Raw genomic sequence first — 20,148 nt, 5'->3', positions numbered from 1 at the left:
GCCACCCAGCCACCAGTAACTGGTACTTTGTAGCAGGGAAGTGGCAGCATGGGACTAAGTGAAATCAAAGGGCACTTAACTGCTTAAAGGCATGAGAAGTTATGCAGAGTGTGGATAACTGCTCATTCCCTCCACCTTATTTAAAAAGCAGGTGGAAGTGAAACATACATATAGGGCAGTGATTTTGAAATTGCATAGAACCATGGGGTGTACCAAAAGAAGACAGTGGAGAGAAAGGCCAGCCAGGGGTGGGGAAGCAGAAAGGGCCAGGATTTCGGACCCTCTGCTCAGTTTCAGTCACAGATGCCCTGTTCATCTGTGTTATGTATTTGGATTCTGTTTCATAAAAGTTTGGAAAACATTGCTATAGTCGTGAAATAGCTTGTTGGACCATTCCTTGTCATAAGCTTTCATTTGTCTTCTATTTCTTTAGGTTTTTAGGTTAACCTAAGGGTTTGGAACAACTATAAATATTTAAAAAATCAGTGATATGGGCCATTATGATTTTAAAAGTAGCCATCCTTGGGATGCCTGAGTGGCTCAGTTGGTAAAAGCATCAGACTTGGGCTCAGGTCATGATCTTGTGGTCTGTGAGTTCGAGTCCTGCATCGGGGCTCTGTGCTGACAGCTCAGAGCCTGGAGCCTGCTTCGGATTCTGTGTCTCCCTCTCTCTCTGCCCTTCCCCCACTTGTGCTCTGTCTCTGTCTCTCAAAAATAAATAAATATTATAAAAAAATAAAAGCAGCCATCCTTTTGCATCTTTTGATCCTGATCTGATCTGTGATCTTTTGTATAGAATGTAATTTCATTAATGTCCCATTTTCAGTTGGTCATCTGGAGCAAAGGTCATTATAGCCGAGTTATGTATCATACCTGTTTTACCCCACATCTCCATCTTGTAGCAGAAAGGGGGAGTACAGTGATTTTAGTCAAAACTGCTGTAGGACATGAACAAGTAAATAGGAGGGCTTGTTATTCTGGAAATTTTTGGCAATTTTACTTTATTATTTAAGGCAGGAATCTCTTTTATTTATTTTTAAGTAAGCTCTATGCAGGATTTGAACTAATGACCTTGAGCTCAAGAGTCACATGCTATACTGACTGAGCCAGCCAGGCACCCCTGACAATTTTACTTTAAAATACAATGCACCAAACAGGCCTGCTTAAGATGGCCTTAATCAGTTATCTGTCTTATATACTTTATTCTTCTTTACAAATCATTAGGTTAAAAGGGTTCCCTGGGACGGATCCCTTACCTTTGAAGCAGAGATGCTCAGCCCAAGCCACATGTGAAAGCTATCTGTTTAACTTAAAGATACCCATGAGTAGCCCCTACCCCACACCCCCCCTACACTCTCCCACCCCCACCCCCGCCGGAGATTCCAATTCAGGAGATCTCAGAGGGGGCCTGGCATTCATTTTTGTTCCTTAAAAGCTCATAGGTTATTCTCATGTTCAGCCAGGATGGGGCAGCTCTCATAGAAAGCTTTAGTTTACCAAGTCAACGTTCTTAAAATTCTCTCGTTTCAAGCCCTTCACAACAACGTAGAATAGGTGTGCTGTTAACCCCATTTATAGATGAGGAAGCAAGAGCATAAATGACCTAGAAGTGTCTTTTATGGGAGAAGTGTCTTTTTAAGGGAGCAGAATCAGAACTTAACGGTTTTCAATTTCCAGTCTGGTGTATTGCCCTACCAATCTGTCTTTTACATTACAGGGGATGGAGGAAATAGGGCAAGTCAAGTATGAACTCAAAACTTTAGACCAAAAGGGACCCACCTGAAGATATGTCCAACCCCCTCATTTAATATATAAAAAACAATTTCAGATTGTTAAAAAGTTTGTAATTACTTTCCAAGTATATCTGACAATAAGCATAGCTACTATCACTTTGATGACTTCTTACGTGCGGAGCCAAACACTTTCTATCCATTACTTCATTTACAAGTCTGGAGTTGAAATACTATTTTGTCCTTATTTTTACGAATGAGGAAACTAGTGCTCAGAAAAGGTAAGAGTTCAGATTCAAACTCTGGTTTCTCCTATGAGAGCCTGAGAGACCATACTCTACCTCTTAGTCGATAATTATATGACTTACTAGAAGGGTATGTGTGCTCACTGGCCAACTTGGTCTGAAAGGTGTTCTGTTTTTTCAAAAGTTCCAGAAATTTAGGCCCAGTCTTTAAGAATGGGAAGATTTTAGGGGCGCCTGGCTGTCTCGGTCAGTGGGGGGGTGGGGGGCAACTCTCGATCTCAGGGTTGTGTTTCAAGCCCCAGGTTGGGTGTGGAGTTTATTTAAAAATAAAATCTTACAAAAAAAAAAAAAAAAGGAAGATTTTATTTCAAATGAGTGGTCAGCACATAAAGACATGATCCATGCCTTTTAGGAGTGAACTTATCTCTACCTTCTCACGAAAACCCAGGAGAGAGGTTAACCAAGAATATAAACTTCCAAACTGCCAAGAAGGGGGAGGCCACACAGAGTGGAATGTTGTTCAGTTTTTATGGAAATAGTGAAAAGGGTCTGCCTTGAGGAAACATGCATGACATGGGAAGGCCTCCACTCTTGTTTGCTCAAGACTTTCCCATTACGATCTTGTAAACAGCCATTCTTGAGTCCTCCAAGTGTTGTCTGCATTTGTTGCAGGGATAGATTTACCCAGACAGGTGGAAGAGTCATGACTTAAGGGTTATAAACAGCTGCAGAGGCCAGGCCTGCTCGATAGTCTTGGTAGCAAGGGATGTGACCATTCCCCACCGCCGAGCATTAACCAGCCTGGGAACAGGCCCTCAAATCAGAAGGACTGTAATTTTGGTCTAGTACATGCACCACCCCTGACAGCTAAATAGTAACATTAAAATGTGAAGAATTTCCAGTCGTTTTCAAAGGGATCGTCTTGGCTTGCTTTCTGTTGCTGACTCATAGTGCTGCTGCTTTGAGACTGTCATGTTTCCAAACGGGACACACAGTAGGTATTCAATGAATGTCAGTTTGTAGCAGTAATTTTCATCCCTTAAGGAGCATGCCCTTACTATCTCACCATGAGTAAGGCAAGTAAGTGAAACGGTCAAGACAAATCTGCCCTGGGCTTGGTGGGGGCTGACCGAGCTTTTCCCTCAGTCAGGTAACTTTTTTAAGTGACAGTGAGCACAACTTGTGCCCAACGCTGGGCAGGTTTGTCCTTTGTCCAATCATCACCAAGATTTGGGGGTGGGGGAGGGGGAACTTCCATAGACCCACCCTGACCAGGAAGGGGGCGGGTTTAGGCCGAGCAGGGCCACCGCAGCCCGTCGGGGTGCCGCCCGATGCTTGGCACTTAAGGGAACCAATAGGAACGAAAAGAGCTATTTGAATTGGCCAATACAGGCACGGTGGGGGCGGGTTCTTTTGAGCCTTATAAAGGCTGCGGCCCGTGAGGCAGGCGGTGGCGGAGGCTCCTGCAGCGGTTGCTGGCGTTGCGGTGCGGAGCTGCTCTGCGCCCCTCGGACCCGACCCTCAGCACTCTGCTCCCACGCCAGCCTACCTCGCTCCTCGGCACCATGACCACCACCACCACCTTCAAGGGAGTCGACCCCAACAGCAGGAATAGCTCCCGGTGAGGCTGCGGGGACGCCCCCGCTCGGCGCGGGGCTCGAGGGCAGGGAAGGCCGCCGTCCGGCGGGGCCACGGGTGCAGGGCGGCGGGTCGTTGGCGGTGACGTGCCCTGGCTGTCGCGCTCGTGCCCGGCCGGGCGGCGGGGCTCGGCGGTCTGCTCCGTCTTTGTGCCGTCGGGCGAGCCCGTCGCGCCGGCCCCGCCCGACTCCCGCTTCTCTCCCATTCATTCCTCCCCCGGAGCGAGGGGTCGGTCGGGGAGGGCCGGGGCCGCTGGTCCTCGCAGTGCTGCGGGCTTTCGGTAGTCAGGCCAAGCGGACAGGGTTCGTTTCCTTCCCTTTGCGGTGCGGCTGACCGGCCCCAGGGCGGTGGTCTTGGCCCCCACGTGCCGGGGCAGCCCCCGGGGCGTCCCGGTCAGGCCCCATTGTCCCACCTCTGGCCACACGCTCTTGCCTCCGGCCCCGGGCAGGTGGCGGTTCCCCCCCCCCCCCCCCCCCGGCGGCCACCCCCTTCGGCCGCAGCGATTGAGTCTTGCGGGCGCTTATCCACTGGGGCCCGCCCGGCAGGTGGCATTTGTGGTCGGGCGGGGCTGGTCATCGCGACCCCCACGCCCGTCCGGGACCCAACCGTCAGCCCTCTGCGAAGTGCTTCTCCTCTGCTAACAAAGGAAAGACCCCTGCTCCTTCCCCTCCCGCGCCCACCTCCGAACGCGAAAGGGGGGAGAGCCTGTCCGAGTGGGTTTTCTGCGCTCAAACCTTCGGACCTCGGCCTTTGCATCCCACCTCTTTCCCTCCCCCTTTTGACGTTTGTCAAACGAGTTCTTCCCTGGCCCGGGTTCCCTAGCAGGAGGAGGTTTCCTGTTCTTGGGCGGGGCCGGAGACATCCATTGTCTCTTCCGTACTATCTGCACCTGGGATGCCGGGGCCTTTCTGGCCACAGTCGCTACTGCATTAGGGGATGAAGGCACTGGGTGTTTGCACTGGGATCCTTTTCCAAGCCCTTGCCTGACTTGGTGGAAGGGTTTGGAACCGGCGGAAGGTGTCCACATTGTCTCGGCTAATTGCACACTGTTCTCTTTTAAGACGGGATACAGGCATCTCTGGGATCCTGCTCAGGGCTTGTAGGAAGCTTAGGTTCCACTTTTTCTAGGCATCTATTCTTCATTGATCACGACCTGCAGTCGTGTGCGGCCAGCCTGGGGGTCCTGGGCAAGTGGCACAAAGGGAGCCATTTTGTGGGGCTAAGAAGACAGCCGTGAAATAGCAGTGCCTCATAGGGGTTGGAGAACTTGGGGACAAAAAGCTGGCCTCAGCAGCGAGGCTTAGGCGGCAGGTTGGAAATGACACCCCTTTTCAACTCATTCCTTTCCCTTATACAATGTAGGAAAGTGGGAAAGATTTAAAATAAATTAGTGGGTCCTGGAAGGTTGGGGACCTTGAGGAGGATAGACCTACAAAAATACTGGTCACTCCCTCTTCTGTTGTCATTCTTGCAATGAGATCATTTTTTTTGCCGAGGACACTGGAACACGCCGAACCTTTCTTTTTGTGCCATGCGGTCAACTTTCTGCTGGTGAAACTGTAGTGACTGGAACGTGAAAATTTATACATTATGTAAAAAAAAATCAGGTTTCATCTTTTGGGGTTGAGTGTAGTTTAGTGCCTCATAAAAAATTTCAGTAACCAGGTCAAAGGAATCCTCATGCTAGTTTTTTGATATGGATATTTGAAATGTGAGACCAAATGGTTTTGGATTCTGCAGAATAAATGCTTTCATTCACCTTTTGTCATCAATTTCCCTCCAGTATCGTGATCCTAGGACTGGAGCTTTGTCCTTTTATTTACTTCCTACCTTTACTTCCTCTGTAATCTCACCTAATTTTCCTTCAGTTGTTTCTGCAGTAACATTCTTCTGGCTCCATAAGCACATTGTAAATTTAGTCTGGGACGGGATGATCTGCAAAGATCACATGGGAACTCTGGCATCTAGAGAAAGAAGAAAGAAAAAGTGATTTTTGTTTTTTTTAATTGTTATCCATGGTACATGGGTCCATTTTTGGTGAGTCTCAAGTAGGTAATCCTGGTTTAGTTACCCTGTGTGGTTCAGAAAGAATAGGAGAAACTTAAAAAATAAAATTGGAATAATTTCTGTCTTATGATCCAAATCCTTTGTTTGGGGATGTCTCACTGTTACAAACGGGCTTTACAACACTGACGTCATCGGAGTAGGGAGTAGGTATTACCTGCTCTTGCAAGAGGAACACAGACCTTTAAAAAGTTGGGTGCGCAGAGCTTTGACTTTCTTTTTAAGCCGGTGTTTGGGCACTAGTGTCTTTTTTTCTTTTTTTAAGGCCAAAAAATACTTCCCAGACCATTAGGGTTCTGGAGATTTTCATCTGGCTAATTCATGAGGGTTTAATTACGATGATAAAGAAAAAAAAAAATCATTCTAATCTCAAGGGAGCAAGTGAATTTTGATTTTATTGACTCTTTGTTGATTTGGGTACAAACAAGGGATAAAAAACCTGGTTGCTTCAAACTTTAACATGAGAGAAAGCCTATTAAGAATTTATAATACACCTTTAATTATGATTTAAACCATTTAATTAAGCAAACCTAAAATTATCAACTTTATATAATGTATGCCTGAATACACTTATCTTAATTCATATAATGAAATTAATCCAAGTGGATATTTAATATCTAAAACTTGAAAAAGAAAGTAGAGTTATAAATATTTTACATGTTACCAAAAACACAATGGGTCTCCCCAACCTCCCCTCCCCCACCACCTCCCCGCCCGAGGGGGAAAATAATGACATTTTTATTTAGTGCAATTTCTGTATTGAATTATACTGTGGACACACACAAATCTATGATCCAGGGGAAGACGCTAGAGGACCTACAGAAGAAATAGAAGACACTCTAAGATTGGAAAACATGGAAACTAATCAAAGCACCAGTACATAGGTGTGTAGGAAAATGAAAGAGAAAATGGCCTTCTGTGCCTCCTGTATTTTAGCACGTTGAGCACTTCTGTGCTGGCCAGAGACTGAGGATTTGGGTTCTGGTCCTCGTCACTGTCAGTTAACTAATGTTGGACAATTTCTTCAGAGGCTCTCGAGGCTTGACTTTGTGCTCTTTAAATTTTTTTTTTTTTTTTTTTTTTTTTACATTTATTTATTTTTGAGAGACAGAGTGAGACAAAGTGAGAGTGGGGGAGGGACAGAAAGAGAGGGAGACACAGAATCTGAAACAGGCTCCAGGCTCTGAGCTGTCAGCACACAGCCTGATGTGGGGCTCAAACCCACCAATCATGAGATCATGACCCGAGTCGGAGTCAGACACTCAACCGACTGAGCCACCTAGGCGCCCCAGACTTTGCGCTCTTTAAAATGAGGCTGTTGAACTAGACAGAACAGAGCCCAGCAAACAATCACCCAAGGGCTAAATGCAGTGGGTACCTGATTTTTACATTTATAAATGGTTGCAAAAAAAAGATTCATTTCATGACTTGTGGAAATTATAGGAAAGTCAGATTGCAGTGTCTGTAAATAAAGTTTTATTGGAAAATAGCTGCACTCGTTTGTTTGCATGTTGTCTGTGGCTGCCTCTGTGCCACATGACAGACCCCAATAGTTACAAAATACTGCATGATCCACAGGCCAAAAATATTTACTCTTGGGCACTTCACACCAGAAGCCATCCTTTCCTCCGTGTTCTACCTGGTATTCTTCGAGCCTATGGAGAGCTCTACTAGTCTGCTTTATGGAGGAGGTTGAGGTTTAAGAGATGGGCCCGGTTTTGAGGGATGCTTGAGGAAAGGGTGGAGAGTGCTCTAGGCAGGAGTAAAGATGGGAGTAAATACCCCAAAGTGGAGATAAACCAGAACTGTTCTGGGGAACAGTGAGAAAATGACTGGATTGGTGAAGAAGATGGTAAGAACTAGATACGGTTGAGAGGCCATGTTGATAGTTTGTCACGTTACCTTGCATCTCTGCTGGCTTGTGGGTAGCGGCCACACGGGAAGAAGAGGCAGTGTTAGGGAGTCCAGGCCAGGGTGTCAGCAGAGGAGCCACGATTTCTGCTGAAAGATCCAAGGGGACACGGATATCCACAAATGATCACATGCAGTGGCCAGTAGGAAAATTAGTACTGTCGAAAGAAAGATTGTCAGGGAGGGGAGCTTGGACTTCGGCTCAGGTCACAATCTCACGGTTGGTGGGTTCGAGCCCCACATCAGGCACTGTGCTGACAGCTCAGAGCCTGGAGCCTGCTTCGGATTCTGTCTCTCTCTCTTTCTCTCTCTGCCCCTCCCCAGCTTGTATGCTCGCGCTCTCTCTCTCTCTCTCTCTCTCTCTCGCTCTCGCTCTCGCTCTCTCTCGCTCTCTCTCGCTCTCTCTCTCTCTCTCTCATTCTCGCTTAAAAAAATGAATAAATGTTAAAAAAATAAAGTTAAAAAAAAGAAAGAAAGATTGTCAGGGAATTCCGGAACCCAGAAGGAGTCTTTGAAAGAATTTTAGATTAGTGGCAATACAGAAAAATATGAAGTATAAAAAAGGACATTGAAATTCACCTGAAATCCTATCTGAGAGCACAAACCCTGGATGCCATTGTGGTGTGGGTACTTCTCAGGCCTTTATGTCTAGTTGTGATGCTAATAGCTACGACTGCTGCCTTCTAAGCACAGTATATTGGATATTCTTAGAATAGTCTTATGAGGCAATTACTACTAACCTCTTTTTGTAGAAGATAAAAGCAGGGGCCACTGGGTGGCTCAGTTGGTTGAGCATCTGACTCTCAATTTCACCTCAGGTCATGATCTTAGGGTTATGGGATTAAGTCCATGTTAGGCTCCATGCTGAGCATGGAGTCTGCTTAAGATTCTTTTTTCCTCTTTCTCTGCCCCTTTCCTCTAAAAAACTGCTGTCTCTTTTAAAACAAAAACAGAAACAAAAGAACATTAGAAGAGAAAAGCAGAACAAAAGTCAAGCAGTTTATCTAAGATCACACAACCAGATAAATTTATCTCTGTACACGTCATTTTATGTAACACGTCATTGGGCTTATGTTTGTCTTCCAGCGTTTTTCATTCACTGTGTTTTGGGTAACTTTTCATATCCACTAATGAAGGTAACTCTCACCCTAATGTATACAGCTTTCTGTTGTGTGGACATGCTTTGATAATTAAGCCTTTGCTAATGGACAGTTAGGGTATTCCCAAATTTATTTGTAGATGAACATTTTTAAAGGATTTATATACAAGGATATAAATCCTTGTATATATATCTGGTTATCTAATTAGGGCAATTTCTGGAAGTAGAAATGCTGGTTCATATAAAAAGCAAACAGTTGACACATATTATCAAAATGTCCTTTAGAAAGTTTGTACAGGGACACCCGGGTGGCTCAGTCTGTTAAGCGTCTTGACTTCAGCTCAGGTCATGATCTCACGGTTCGCGAATGGGAACCCGAATCAGGCTCTCTGCTGTCAGCGCAGATCCTGCTTGGGATCCTCTGTCTCCCTCTCTTCTGCCCTTCTCCCACTGGTGAGTGTGCGTGCTCGCTCGCATGCTCTCTCTCTGCCAAAAATAAATATTAAAAAAAAATTTTGTACAAACAAAAGTTTGTACAAATGTGGTCCTAGTCTTGAAGAAAAGGGCTTTATTTCTAAGTACAAGATGAAAGCCAGAAACTGAAAAGATGGACGAATTAAACTTGGCAAAAATACACATAATTAACAAAGGATAACATCACTAGTATATGAAATGCTCTCAAAAAATAAGTAAAAGAGGGTGCTTGGGTGGCTCAGTCAGTTAGACATCCGACTCTTGATTTCAGCTCAGGTCATGATCTCATGGTTCGTGGGTTCAAGCCCCATGTGGGGGCTCTGTGATGACCACACGGAGCCCACTTGGGATTCTCTCTCTCCCTTTCTCTCTGCCCCTCCTCTCCCCTACCCTCTTCTCTCTCAAAATAAATAAATAAACTTTAAAAAAAAATACATAAATTGAATAAATAATTTTGCCTAGCTGGAACTTACTTTGGTAAATAAAATGAGTGAGGGATATGTTTTGTTTTATCAAAATGATTAGTCAGCCCAATGCAGTTTTTCCCACTGATCTAACATTTACTCCAGTGGCAGTCATTCTGAGAGAGAACTCTTATCTTGACAGAATTCTGAGGAGAAACTGGCAAACTCTTCATTGTGGTAGGAATTGTTAATGGATTCACTCATTAAGTGATAAAACATACTTAGGGGAGCCTGGGTGGCTCAGTCGGTTAAGTGTCTGACTTCAGCTCAGGTCTTGATCTTAAGGTCTGTGAGTTCGAGCCCCGCGTCGGGCTCTGCTCACAGCTCAGAGCCTGGAGCCTGTTTGTGATTCTGTGTCTCCCTCTCTCTGCTCCTCCCCACTCGTGCTGTCTTTCTCTCAAAAATACGTTAAAAAAAATTTTAACATACTTAAAAATCAGATTTGAACAACTCATTAGCAAGCTTGATCCTAGTAGACATATAGAACATTAACAAATACACATTCTTTTTAAGAATATATAGATTTATAGAATTGAGTACATATTAGGCCATAAATCACATCTCATCACATTTCAAAGGATTCGTATCATACAGACTGTTGTCTGTGTTGTAGTTAAAAACTAGAAATTAATAAACCAGAAAGACCCCTGTGTTTGGAAACTGATACATACATGTACTTCTAAATGATGTATGGGTCAAAGAAGAAAATAATGGGAAGGAGAAAATATTTAGAGTGGAACAATAGTTAAAAAAACAAAACTTGGGATGCCTTTAGAAGGGGCACTTAGGAAGGCATTTATGCTGTGTTTAATTTTTCCTTTTCTTATTTTTAAAATTTATTTTTATCTTTTTCACTGTTTTAAAAAGTTTAAATTTTAGTTGACATGCAGTGTGGTATTGGTTTCAGAAGTCATTGATTCAGCACTTACATACAACACCCAGTGCTCATCACAAGTGTCCCCCTTAGTACCCAGCATCCATGTAGCCCATCGTCCCACCCACCTCCGTCAACCCATAGTTCTCTATCACTAAGAGTCTCTTGTGGTTTGTTTCCCTCTTTTCTTCCCCCCCCCCCCCTTCCTATATGTTTCCTTTTCTTTTCTAATATAAGGAGCTGTGTTTGCAAATGACAACTGTTCTTTATTTGGAAACTTGAATAAAATGGACATCCTCCTAGAAAAATATTTTTCAAACTGACTTAAGAAGAAATAGAAAACCAGACTACTCCTGTCTCCAGTAATAGAATTGAATCCTTAGTTAGAAAATTTTTCCTTCCATAAAACCATCTCCATTTTCTATGTTTTGAGCAGTGACAGGACAAGTTAAATTGAGTTCTTCCAGGGATGGGACACATTGGTCAAGCCAAGCAGGAAGCTTTGGAAATGGACAAGTGCTGGGTTTCCTTGCTGAACCGAAAGCTAGAGTCCAAAGGTGCCTGGTTATCGAACATTCTGTGAATCGTAACACCAGTTTCTCATACGGACTTCCTCCTTGTGGCTAATTGTTCATGTTTACTAGTGAGAATACTGTGGTGCAAGTGTATAAATGGGGCTCGCTGGCGATGCCTAGATAGGAAGAGACTAGTATCGCTCTCCATGGGCTTCTAAATTGGTCAACTTAACTTTTATATGTATAATCTTCCATTTTTAATTTTGTTGAAAATAAAAATGGAAATGCTTTCTGAATAAATAACAAGATATGCTTCTAAACTTTTTTGCAAATACATCCAGCTGATCCTATTAGGCAAGGTCTGTTAGGTCTTTTGCCATTATCTAAAAGGGGACGTCAGCCAGGCTGTTATTTGTGATAACTTTCAGGCTTTTTCAGCTGTCTTCATGTCGGAAGTCCTTACTACAAATATTATAAAACAGCATTTTGTATCTTAACATCCAGTGTTGAATTTTTAAAAACTTTCAGTTTTTTAATTGAGAATAATATATTAGTCTCAGGTGTACAACATAGTGATTCGACAATTCTATACATTTATGAAATGCTAACCACGATAAATGCAGTCCTCATACAAATTTATTATATTCTTGACTGTATTCCCCATGCTGTACTTTTCAGCCCCATGATGTATTTATTTTATAACTGGAAATCTGTATTTCTTAATCCCCTTTACCTGGTTCACCCACCTTCCTACCTGTCTCCCTTCTGGCATCCACCAGTTTGTTCTCTGTGTTTGTGATTGTTTCTGGTTTTGTTTTTTTAAATGTTTTGTTTATTTTTGAGAGAGAGAGAGAGAATGAGAGGGAGTGCGTGCACGTGGGGGAGGGGCAGAGAGAGAGGGAGACGGAGAAGCCAAAGCAGGCTCTGTGCTGTCAGCGCAGAGCCCGATTCAGGGCTCACACTCACAAACCGTGAGATCATGACCTGAGCTGAAGTCAACACTTAACCGACTAAGCCACCCAGGCGCCCCATTTCTGTTTTTTTTGTTTGTTCATTTGGTTTTTTAGGTTCCACATATAAGTGAAATCATGTAGTATTTGATTGTTTCTGTCTTATTTCATTTAGCATCATACCCTGTACATCCGACCATGTTGTCTGAAATGGCAGGGTTTCATTCTTTTTTATGGCTGAGCTGAGTAATATCCATTTTCTTTATCCATTCATCTATCGGTTGACAGGTAGGTTGCTTCCATATCTTGGCTATTGTAAATAAGGCCGCAGTAAATGTAGGGGTGTATATATCTTTTCAAATTAGTGTTTTTGTTTTCTTTGGGTAAATATCCAAAAGTAGCATTACTGGATCATATGGGATTTCGATTATTAATTTTTTCAGGAAACTCCATACTGTTTTCCACAGTGGCTGCACCAGTTTACATTCCCACCCGCAGTGCACAAGGGTTCCTTTCTCTCCACATCCTTGTCAACACTTACTTCTTGTCTGTCTGCTACTAGGCATTCTGACTGATGTGATCCAGTGTTGACTTTATACCACAACAGAATCAGTTCCCTTTTCCCATTAGCAGCTCTCTCTTGGAGGGGGTGGGGTGGGTGGGTGGGTAGGAGGAATGAATGGGTGAGGGAAATGAATTTGAAAGGTGTTTGAAAACATTTATGCTGAGAAATGTTTTGGCATGATCTGAAATGGATGTTTTTTGCCATTACTCCCAAGGGTTTTGCGGCCTCCAGGTGGTGGATCCAATTTTTCATTAGGCTTTGATGAACCAACAGAACAACCCGTGAGGAGGAACAAAATGGCCTCTAGCATCTTTGGGACACCTGAGGAAAATCCCCCTTCATGGGCCAAGTCAGCAGGTACTGCTTATATGTGTGACCACTGATCAAAGGTACAGACCCAGCACGAATAACTACAGTTGGTTTTGTGCTGAGGAGCAAAATCTAGCCCAACCATAATGAGATCAACAACAGTTAAGTCTTGTCACTGGAGGAAAGCCTGGGAGAGGGGTCAGAATAGCGATTGAGGTCAAATTGGGCTATTTGGTTCCTCTGTAGAATTTTTAAGCTCTCACTTAACCTGTTTGCTCATTTTTTGATACAAGACTAACACGAACATCATTCACAAAAGAAGTGTTTTGCTTTCAGTCTTTCTGTCATAGTCCTTAAGAAAGTATGTTTTAATTCAGGTGCCAAGTCTAGTGGTGGCAGAGAGGATTCTGAGTCATCTGGACCCCAGAGAAGGAACTCTTCTGAAGCAAACTCTGGAGACTTCTTAGATCTGAAGGTCAGTGTGACAACACAGGGTTGGGGGGGAAAGAAAGGCTTTGAGGTTAATCCGGTTTGGAAACTGACTTCCTTCCTATTGTAATAAGAGCTTCAGTTCTGTCACTAGAGCCTTACATAGAGGTGACTAGGGAAGGGCCTGAGGCCATACTGGTGCTGGAAGATCCATAAAGAGAAAAGTCAGAAAACTGAAGTGACATGATCTGGGTTGGTTCACATCCCTCTTCTACCAGTTGGATCAGTCTCTCTCTTTTCACTATCGATTTTGGGAACTTCTGGATCACACTTCCTACCTAAGTGGTGTATAGTAGTGTGTGTGAGGTCAAAGACCTGACGAACGTTGCCCAGTTGTTCTGAGCTGAACTCGAGGAGACTGCAACCTGGGTGTTATCATCAGTTGTCTGCAGAGGAACATGATCCCAATGTCCCCAGGCAGGTGTCTGGAAACCTGGTAGGGTGGCCTCCTAAGTAGGGCCCTCTGAGCACACAGTGGTGTCAGCCGTCCCAGTGTGGAACCCTCTTAACGGACTTTGGAATTTATAGAGGCCCCTCAACAGCTAGATAAGGAAAAAGGAAAGGGAGCATGGAAAAATAAACTTACCAGTTTCACATTCTGATAAAAGATCCTCTGAAATGCTAATTGATATTAGGCCATCGGTGTAAATGTTAAGGTTTTTTTGGTGTGTCGGGTATTGCTGGCACCGGGGCAATTTGTCATGCAGCAGTTTTGTATAGCATTGTCCCAAAGTAAGTATAAAGGTTGTAATATAATTGTGTTGTGGCCTGACCCTGAACTTGACTGCATCAAAATGAACTTCCACGTTTGGTTTCAAATAGTAGCCTCTCAGAACTGTGACTGCTTTATTTGTTACAAAATTAAAATCTGAAGTAAAATTTTCTTTTCTTTTCCAGAGAGAAGGCGACATTCATGGTGAGTCCTTCTGAAGTACACATTTCTGGTTCTGTAAATGGTTTTAGAATAGAGCGGAATTTTTCTTGAAATAGTGTCTTGGGGAGTGAAACCTGGCTTTGCCCCAAGGGCCAGCACAGCATACCCTGGGTGGAGAGCAAAGAAACACAAAACTGGGAAGTTAGCAAACATGGCCACGTGTGCGTCCGCCGCAGTGAGAGCAAGGCCGGGAATGCACAAGAAAGGAAAAATGGAGAGTCCTTCACAGATATGTGTGCAGTAGTGGGGCTGGTGGGTGTTCCTGTTAATGAGAGCTTTTTAGTAAAAGGCTCTGGCATTTCAAGCTTGGCACACAGCATTTAATTTACAAACTTTGTTTGATTTTACACTGAGGTGCTTATTCAGCAAGACGTCGGCAACTCTGTGATCTTGTGGCTGATGATTTAGGAGGCAGATATAAATTTTCATCCATGTTACCAATTATATGTGGAAATGAGCTATAATCATTTCTTTAATGATGTTAAGTCTTTGAAGTATTTATTGGCACTTCCTTAACAAGTGCCAGAGAATGACTATTGCATGTAACGAAAGGCGTAAGTGTGTCGGGCAGCAGGAATCAGGTGAAAGTTGACTCGGTGAAATGCAGCAGTCAGAAGGCCCTCTGGTCCGGAAGGAAGACCATTACATTTTGTGAGGCAGTCTTCCCGTGAAACAAGTGTTGAGGAACCAGACTCCTCTTCTGCCCTCTTACACAGCGTTTCTTTCTTTAAAAAAAAAAATTTTTTTTGACGTTTATTTTTGAGACAGAGACAGAGCCTGAACGGGGGAGGGGCAGAGAGAGAGGGAGACACAGAATCCAAAGCAGGCTCCAGGCTCTGAGCTGTCAGCACAGAGCCCGACACGGACGGGGCTCGAACTCATAGACTGCAAGATCATGACCTGAGCCGAAGTCTGAGGCTTAACCGACTGAGCCACCCAGGTGCCCCACAGACAGCGTTTCTTGACGGACACGGTGGGAAGAGAGTCTATTGGGCCTTTGTGAGCGTTACCTGGGTTCTTCCTCCGTGAACAAATCACTTTCTCACTGGATTGAAGATGTATTAGTTATTGTTCATGTCCAGTGTGTTCTGTCTGAAAAGACTCTTCCGGAGGTTAAAAAAAAAAAAAAAAATCTTGAAGTCTTTTCAGTTCTGGTGCTTTTCATATTCTGAAATACTTCCACTAGGAGACCTTACTTAGCAAGAATTAGCTAATCCTTAGTCACTACTTTTGGGCAATGGATATAGTTACGAATTTGGAAAGCCTGGAGAAGGATGAGAGGGCCTTGATGGAGTTATAAAAAAAAAAAATGTGTCACTTGACGTGCTACTAGTAATTCTCTCCCAGCTCGGTTTTTTTTCAGATTCTTCAGGTGAGTAGCACACTCATGAAATTGTCATGAAATGACAAGGGGCACAATGATTCAAGATCCATCTGGGGGAGTAGAGGTCAACCCCGATTCTGTTGCCAAATTTACTTCGAAGCCAAGCTATTCTGCTTGGTTTAAGATAGATTTGGTTTGGATATAAGGAAGATTGCCGTTCTCTCTTAGAGAATTAAACCTAGGGATGGCTAAAGGGAGCAGTGGGAAATCTGCAGCAGAGGGAGTAGGTCCACAGAATTTAGGTACAAGTCTTTCCTGCCTTTAGGCAAGTTAGTCTGCTGCATCTCTTGCTGTTCTGATTCTTTCACCCTCGTAATGAACCACTTTATCATTTATCCTGACGTAGGTATCTGTTCAGTGCCTTGTTGATTTGCCAAAGAAGAAAGACAAGTCAGGAGTATATTAGATGTGTATTATGGTGAAGTGTTTGTTTAAAGTCCCGTTTTTCAGTCATTAGATTCAACAAGCAAAAGCTTTCTCAGTCAATCCTGTATAAGTTTCTAAAGCCTCTCAGTTCCTGTACTTATTACTTCATTACAGACTAAGGGGACGTAGTAACAGACTAGCCTCTGTTCTTTTTGGCTGGAGCATTTCTGACTAGACAAAGGAGCATTTATTTATTAAAAATGTTTATTTATTGGTGGGGGGGGGTGTGGGGCAGAGAGAGAGGGAGAAAGAATCCCAGGCAGGCTCTGAGCTGTCAGTGCAGAGCCCAACGCAGGGCATGAACTCACAAACCATGAACTCATGATCTGAGCTGAAGTCCAAAGCTTAACCAACTGAGCCACCCAGGTGCCCTGACAAATTTGAGCATTTATTTTTTTTTTAATTAAAAAAATTTTTTTAATGTTTATTTTTGAAAGAGACAGAGCATGAGTGGGGGAGGGGCAGAGAGAGAAGGGGATACAGAATCTGAAGCAGGCTCCAGGCTCTGAGCTGTCAGCACAGAGCCCAATGTGGGGCTTGAACTCAAAAACCGCGAGATCATGACCTGAGCCAAAGTTGGATGCTTAACCGACTGAGCCACCCCCGTGCCCTGACAAAGGAGCATTTAAATTAAGGCCTACTGTTGTGTATCCTCCATATGTGCTTTTTTTCTTTTTTGGTGAAGACAAAACAGTTCCTTTAATAATGAAAGACGGGGGATACCTGGATGGCTCAGTCTGTTAAGCATCAGACTCTTGATGTTGGCTCCAGTCATGATCTCATGGTTTGTCAAATCAAGCCCCGCGTCAGGCTCTGCACTGCGAGTGTGGAGCCTGGTTGGGATTCTCTCCCTCTCCCCCACTCTCTCTTCCCCTCTCCTGATCATGCACGTGCTCTCTCTCAAAATCAAAACAAAACAATAACAACAAAAAAAACTTTAAAAAAAATAATGAAAGACAAATATAAGAATGGTAGGTGTGAGCTTGATTTATCCAAAAATCAGTAGGAAATAAATGATCACGGTAGAGCTGCAAGGTAATGTTTTGTCCTTTAGAAGTACTCCTAACTGCTTGATCCAGGCAGACAATGGATACCTGTGAGAGCCTGTGCAGCGGTGAGGCCAAGTCCTAGTAGCCGCAATGAAATTGCTTGAACTGATAGGCTGGCTGGCTCAAGTGGAACTTGTGCCCCGTATTTGTCCATCTTGGATTGTTTCAAATCATGGGTTTTGGGGTTTTGTTTGTATTTGTGGTAAATGGGACATATTTTCCTAGGTTATTCACGGGACACTTATCAGAAGACTTGGGTTCTCAGTGTTGATGCATTTATAATCCTGCTTCCCGTGCAAACAAGAATGTAGCAACAGGAAATTAAGGCGTGACCCTTTCTCACCAAGCTTTAAGTTAATTATCATGAGGGCTGTCATTCTGGAAAGCTCCATACTGATTTTTACTTGTAGTTCAATACTATAGAACATCATATGTGTTGTTACTTCTATAGAATGTTATAAAAATTCTTAAAAGGAAATGTCAAAAGCAGCAGTAGCATATTTCTGAGATTTTGTTGAGTTTCTCATTGAAGACTTCTTCCCCCTTGGACTTCTCGGTATCAGTTCGCTAAAACTTGGTACAGGTGCTTTTAGGAACATGAGCTTTTAATGGTTAGTCTTTGGGGAACTTAAAGTACATTTTTTCAAAATTAGAACTTTTCATCGGTGTCAAATATGAGGGCCATATGAATTTCTTACATGGTATAGATCATAACCAGTATTTGTTTCACTGCTTCCAGGGCTTTGGAACACCTTAATCTAGGGGAGGAGGGAATAAATGTCTTTAAACCTTAAGGTAGTTTTCTCCCAAGTTTTATGAATTAGTGTTTGGTTTCTTACACTAAAGTTGCCTTTGTGTGTGTGTGTGAGAGAGAGAGAGATTGAGGAGAAAAGATTTTATTCTATTTTTTTTTTTTTTTAGCATTTATTTTGAGAGAGAGAGTACATGCATACATCCAAGCAGGGGAGGGACAGAGAGAGAGAATCCCAAGCAGGCTTCACGCTGTCAGGGCAGACAGAGCCTATCTCGGGGCTCGATCTCATGAACTGTGAGATCATGACCTGAGCAGAGATCAAGAGTTGGGCACTTAACCAACTGAGCCACCCAGGCACCCCAAGAAATTTTATTCTAAAAATTTTTTTAAATGTTTATTTTTGAGAGCTACAGAGCACAAGTTGGGGGAGGGGCAGAGAGAGAGGGAGACACAGAATCTGAAACAGGCTCCAGGCTCTGAGCTGTCAGCACAGAGCGCAATGCGGGGCTTGAACTTGGGAACGGTGAGATCACGACCTATGCCAAAATCAGATGCTCGACCGACTGAGCCACCCAGATGCCCTAAGAGATTTTATTCTAAAGCAGGTGTGAGATTATGCAACTGAATTGAGACCTGGCATTTTACTGTCCCTTTGGACTTTGAACAAAGACTTCCATATTTTGGAAAATGCCTCATTAAGAATATATATTTGTTGGGAATTTCACAGATTAGTGAATCATCAAGCAGTCTCTAGGATGCTGGGTAATAGTACACTAATTCTGAAGCCTTTATCATGGAAAGTACCTAGTTAATATATATGGGAGTGATCTAATTAATGGAGATACTACTAATCAGTAGGGGAAAGGTAGACTCTAATAAATGATGTTGGTACTATGGGTTATCTTTGTGGTTAGAAAAAGAAATCAGGCTCACCTAGTAATCATGGAAATGTAACATGAAACAGGAACGAAATAATATTTCACCCATCAGTTTGGCAAATTTTAAAGTGAGGTGGTTATCAAATGATGGATGTGCAAAGGTGTACGGACAGCATAGTCTGACACGGGTTGGGGGTGGAACGTGGCACAGCCCCCTCTAGGGAGGGCGATGCATAGCGTCTGTTCAGATTGAAGATGGTCGCCCTTGTTTCCCCGTGGGCACCTTTGCCAGTCTATATACATTCCAACTTTGTTTGGAATGGTTGGGTCGGTTCCAGTTTTCATGACTAGTACAGCTAATGCAGTACTGTATTATATCAAATATATTGAATCATGTGATAAAATACTATAAAGGAGTTACACAGGGTAAATTATGACCATGTGTATAAATATGGGTAAATTTCTGCGTATAAAAAAAGGAAGTTGGTATCAGTACAACAACAACAAAACCCAGAAGTATATATTATCTGTTGGGAATAAAGTACACTTATAAGTAAGTATAACAGAGGGGCTAGAATGGACACAATTCCGAGTCAGAAGAAGAGACCCACACGGAGGTGGACTTCTAATTTAAAATACTACATCTTCATATATTTGTACAATTTAGAAATGAGCACACACAGAAAAAGGCCTGGGGACAAATAAGGCAAAACACTAAGTGGTTAGTTTTGGGTTGCGGGAACATGGGTGAATGATTCTTGTCTTATATATCTCTAGGTATGATTTAAACCATCCTCCAAAAAAAAAAAAAAAATCTTAAAACTCTCCATCTTTCCTAGAAATAGTTGCTTAGTAAGCCTGAACCTCCTTCTGTTTTTCTAGAAAACGTGGACACAGATCTGCAGGCCAGCCTGGGGCAGAGCGAGGAGAAGCCCGTGCCCGCTGCCCCCGTGCCCAGCCCGGTGGCCCCGGCCCCAGCGCCGTCCCGAAGAAATCCCCCTGGCGGCAAGTCCAGCCTCGTCCTGGGTTAGCTCTGACTCTCTTGAACTCTGTCGTTTTATTTGTTTGTTTTCTCCATGCTTGTGAACTGCACAACTTGAGCCTGACTGTACATCTTTTGGATTTGTTTCATTAAAAAAGAAGCACTTTATGTACTGCTGTCTTTTTTTTTTTTTTTTTTTTAAGAACAGGTTTCTCTTTATCTGTCCTGATTCCTCCGGGTCTGTAGGCCATGGCATGAGTGTTTTCTAGTAGTAGATTGGAGGGAAAGTTTTGTGACACTTAGTATGGTGTTTTTAAGAATAATCTGGTTCCAAATGTGTTAGAGGATCTTTTGTACTGAGGTTTTTAAAACCCTTTTCTTGTCAGCTTTACTTGGGTTTACCAAGCCTTGATT

At 43.4% G+C, this 20,148-nt stretch overlaps 3 protein-coding genes across 4 annotated transcripts in view; 1 reads left to right on the top strand and 2 right to left on the bottom strand.

Moving 5' to 3' along the window:
* The window catches only part of NUP85 (nucleoporin 85), a 70,486-nt gene extending 66,868 nt beyond the window's left edge, over window positions 1-3,618 (bottom strand). For both annotated transcript variants that reach the window (XM_042966585.1, XM_042966584.1), the window contains exon 1: window positions 3,525-3,618. The gene's annotated coding sequence lies outside the window, so the exon portion shown is untranslated. The remainder of the gene's footprint in view (window positions 1-3,524) is intronic.
* Window positions 3,396-19,902, top strand: JPT1 (Jupiter microtubule associated homolog 1). The gene is made up of 5 exons (XM_042966594.1): window positions 3,396-3,596; window positions 12,744-12,886; window positions 13,216-13,313; window positions 14,225-14,243; window positions 19,635-19,902. The coding sequence occupies exons 1-5, from the start codon at window positions 3,541-3,543 to the stop codon at window positions 19,781-19,783; spliced, it is 465 nt and encodes a 154-aa protein (XP_042822528.1). The 5' UTR covers window positions 3,396-3,540; the 3' UTR covers window positions 19,784-19,902.
* The window catches only part of ARMC7 (armadillo repeat containing 7), a 38,505-nt gene continuing 23,527 nt past the window's right edge, over window positions 5,171-20,148 (bottom strand). The window contains exons 3-4 of the mRNA XM_042966593.1: window positions 7,580-7,678; window positions 5,171-5,577 (exon numbers count right to left, since the gene is read on the bottom strand). Of these exons, the coding sequence (XP_042822527.1) occupies window positions 5,558-5,577; window positions 7,580-7,678 (119 nt within the window). The 3' untranslated portion in view covers window positions 5,171-5,557. The remainder of the gene's footprint in view (window positions 5,578-7,579; window positions 7,679-20,148) is intronic.

Source organism: Panthera tigris, chromosome E1 (genome assembly GCF_018350195.1).
Source record: "Panthera tigris isolate Pti1 chromosome E1, P.tigris_Pti1_mat1.1, whole genome shotgun sequence".
NCBI lineage: Eukaryota > Metazoa > Chordata > Mammalia > Carnivora > Felidae > Panthera > Panthera tigris.
The sequence above is the reverse complement of the archived record's forward strand: the minus strand, read 5'-3'. Positions and strand labels throughout refer to the sequence as shown.

Coding starts and splice junctions, on each gene's coding strand:
- JPT1 (XM_042966594.1), top strand. CDS start 3,541: ATGACCACCACCACCACCTTCAAGGGAGTCGACCCCAACAGCAGGAAT. Junction 3,597..12,743: donor AACAGCAGGAATAGCTCCCG/GTGAGGCTGCGG, acceptor ATTACTCCCAAG/GGTTTTGCGGCCTCCAGGTG. Junction 12,887..13,215: donor TTCATGGGCCAAGTCAGCAG/GTACTGCTTATA, acceptor GTTTTAATTCAG/GTGCCAAGTCTAGTGGTGGC.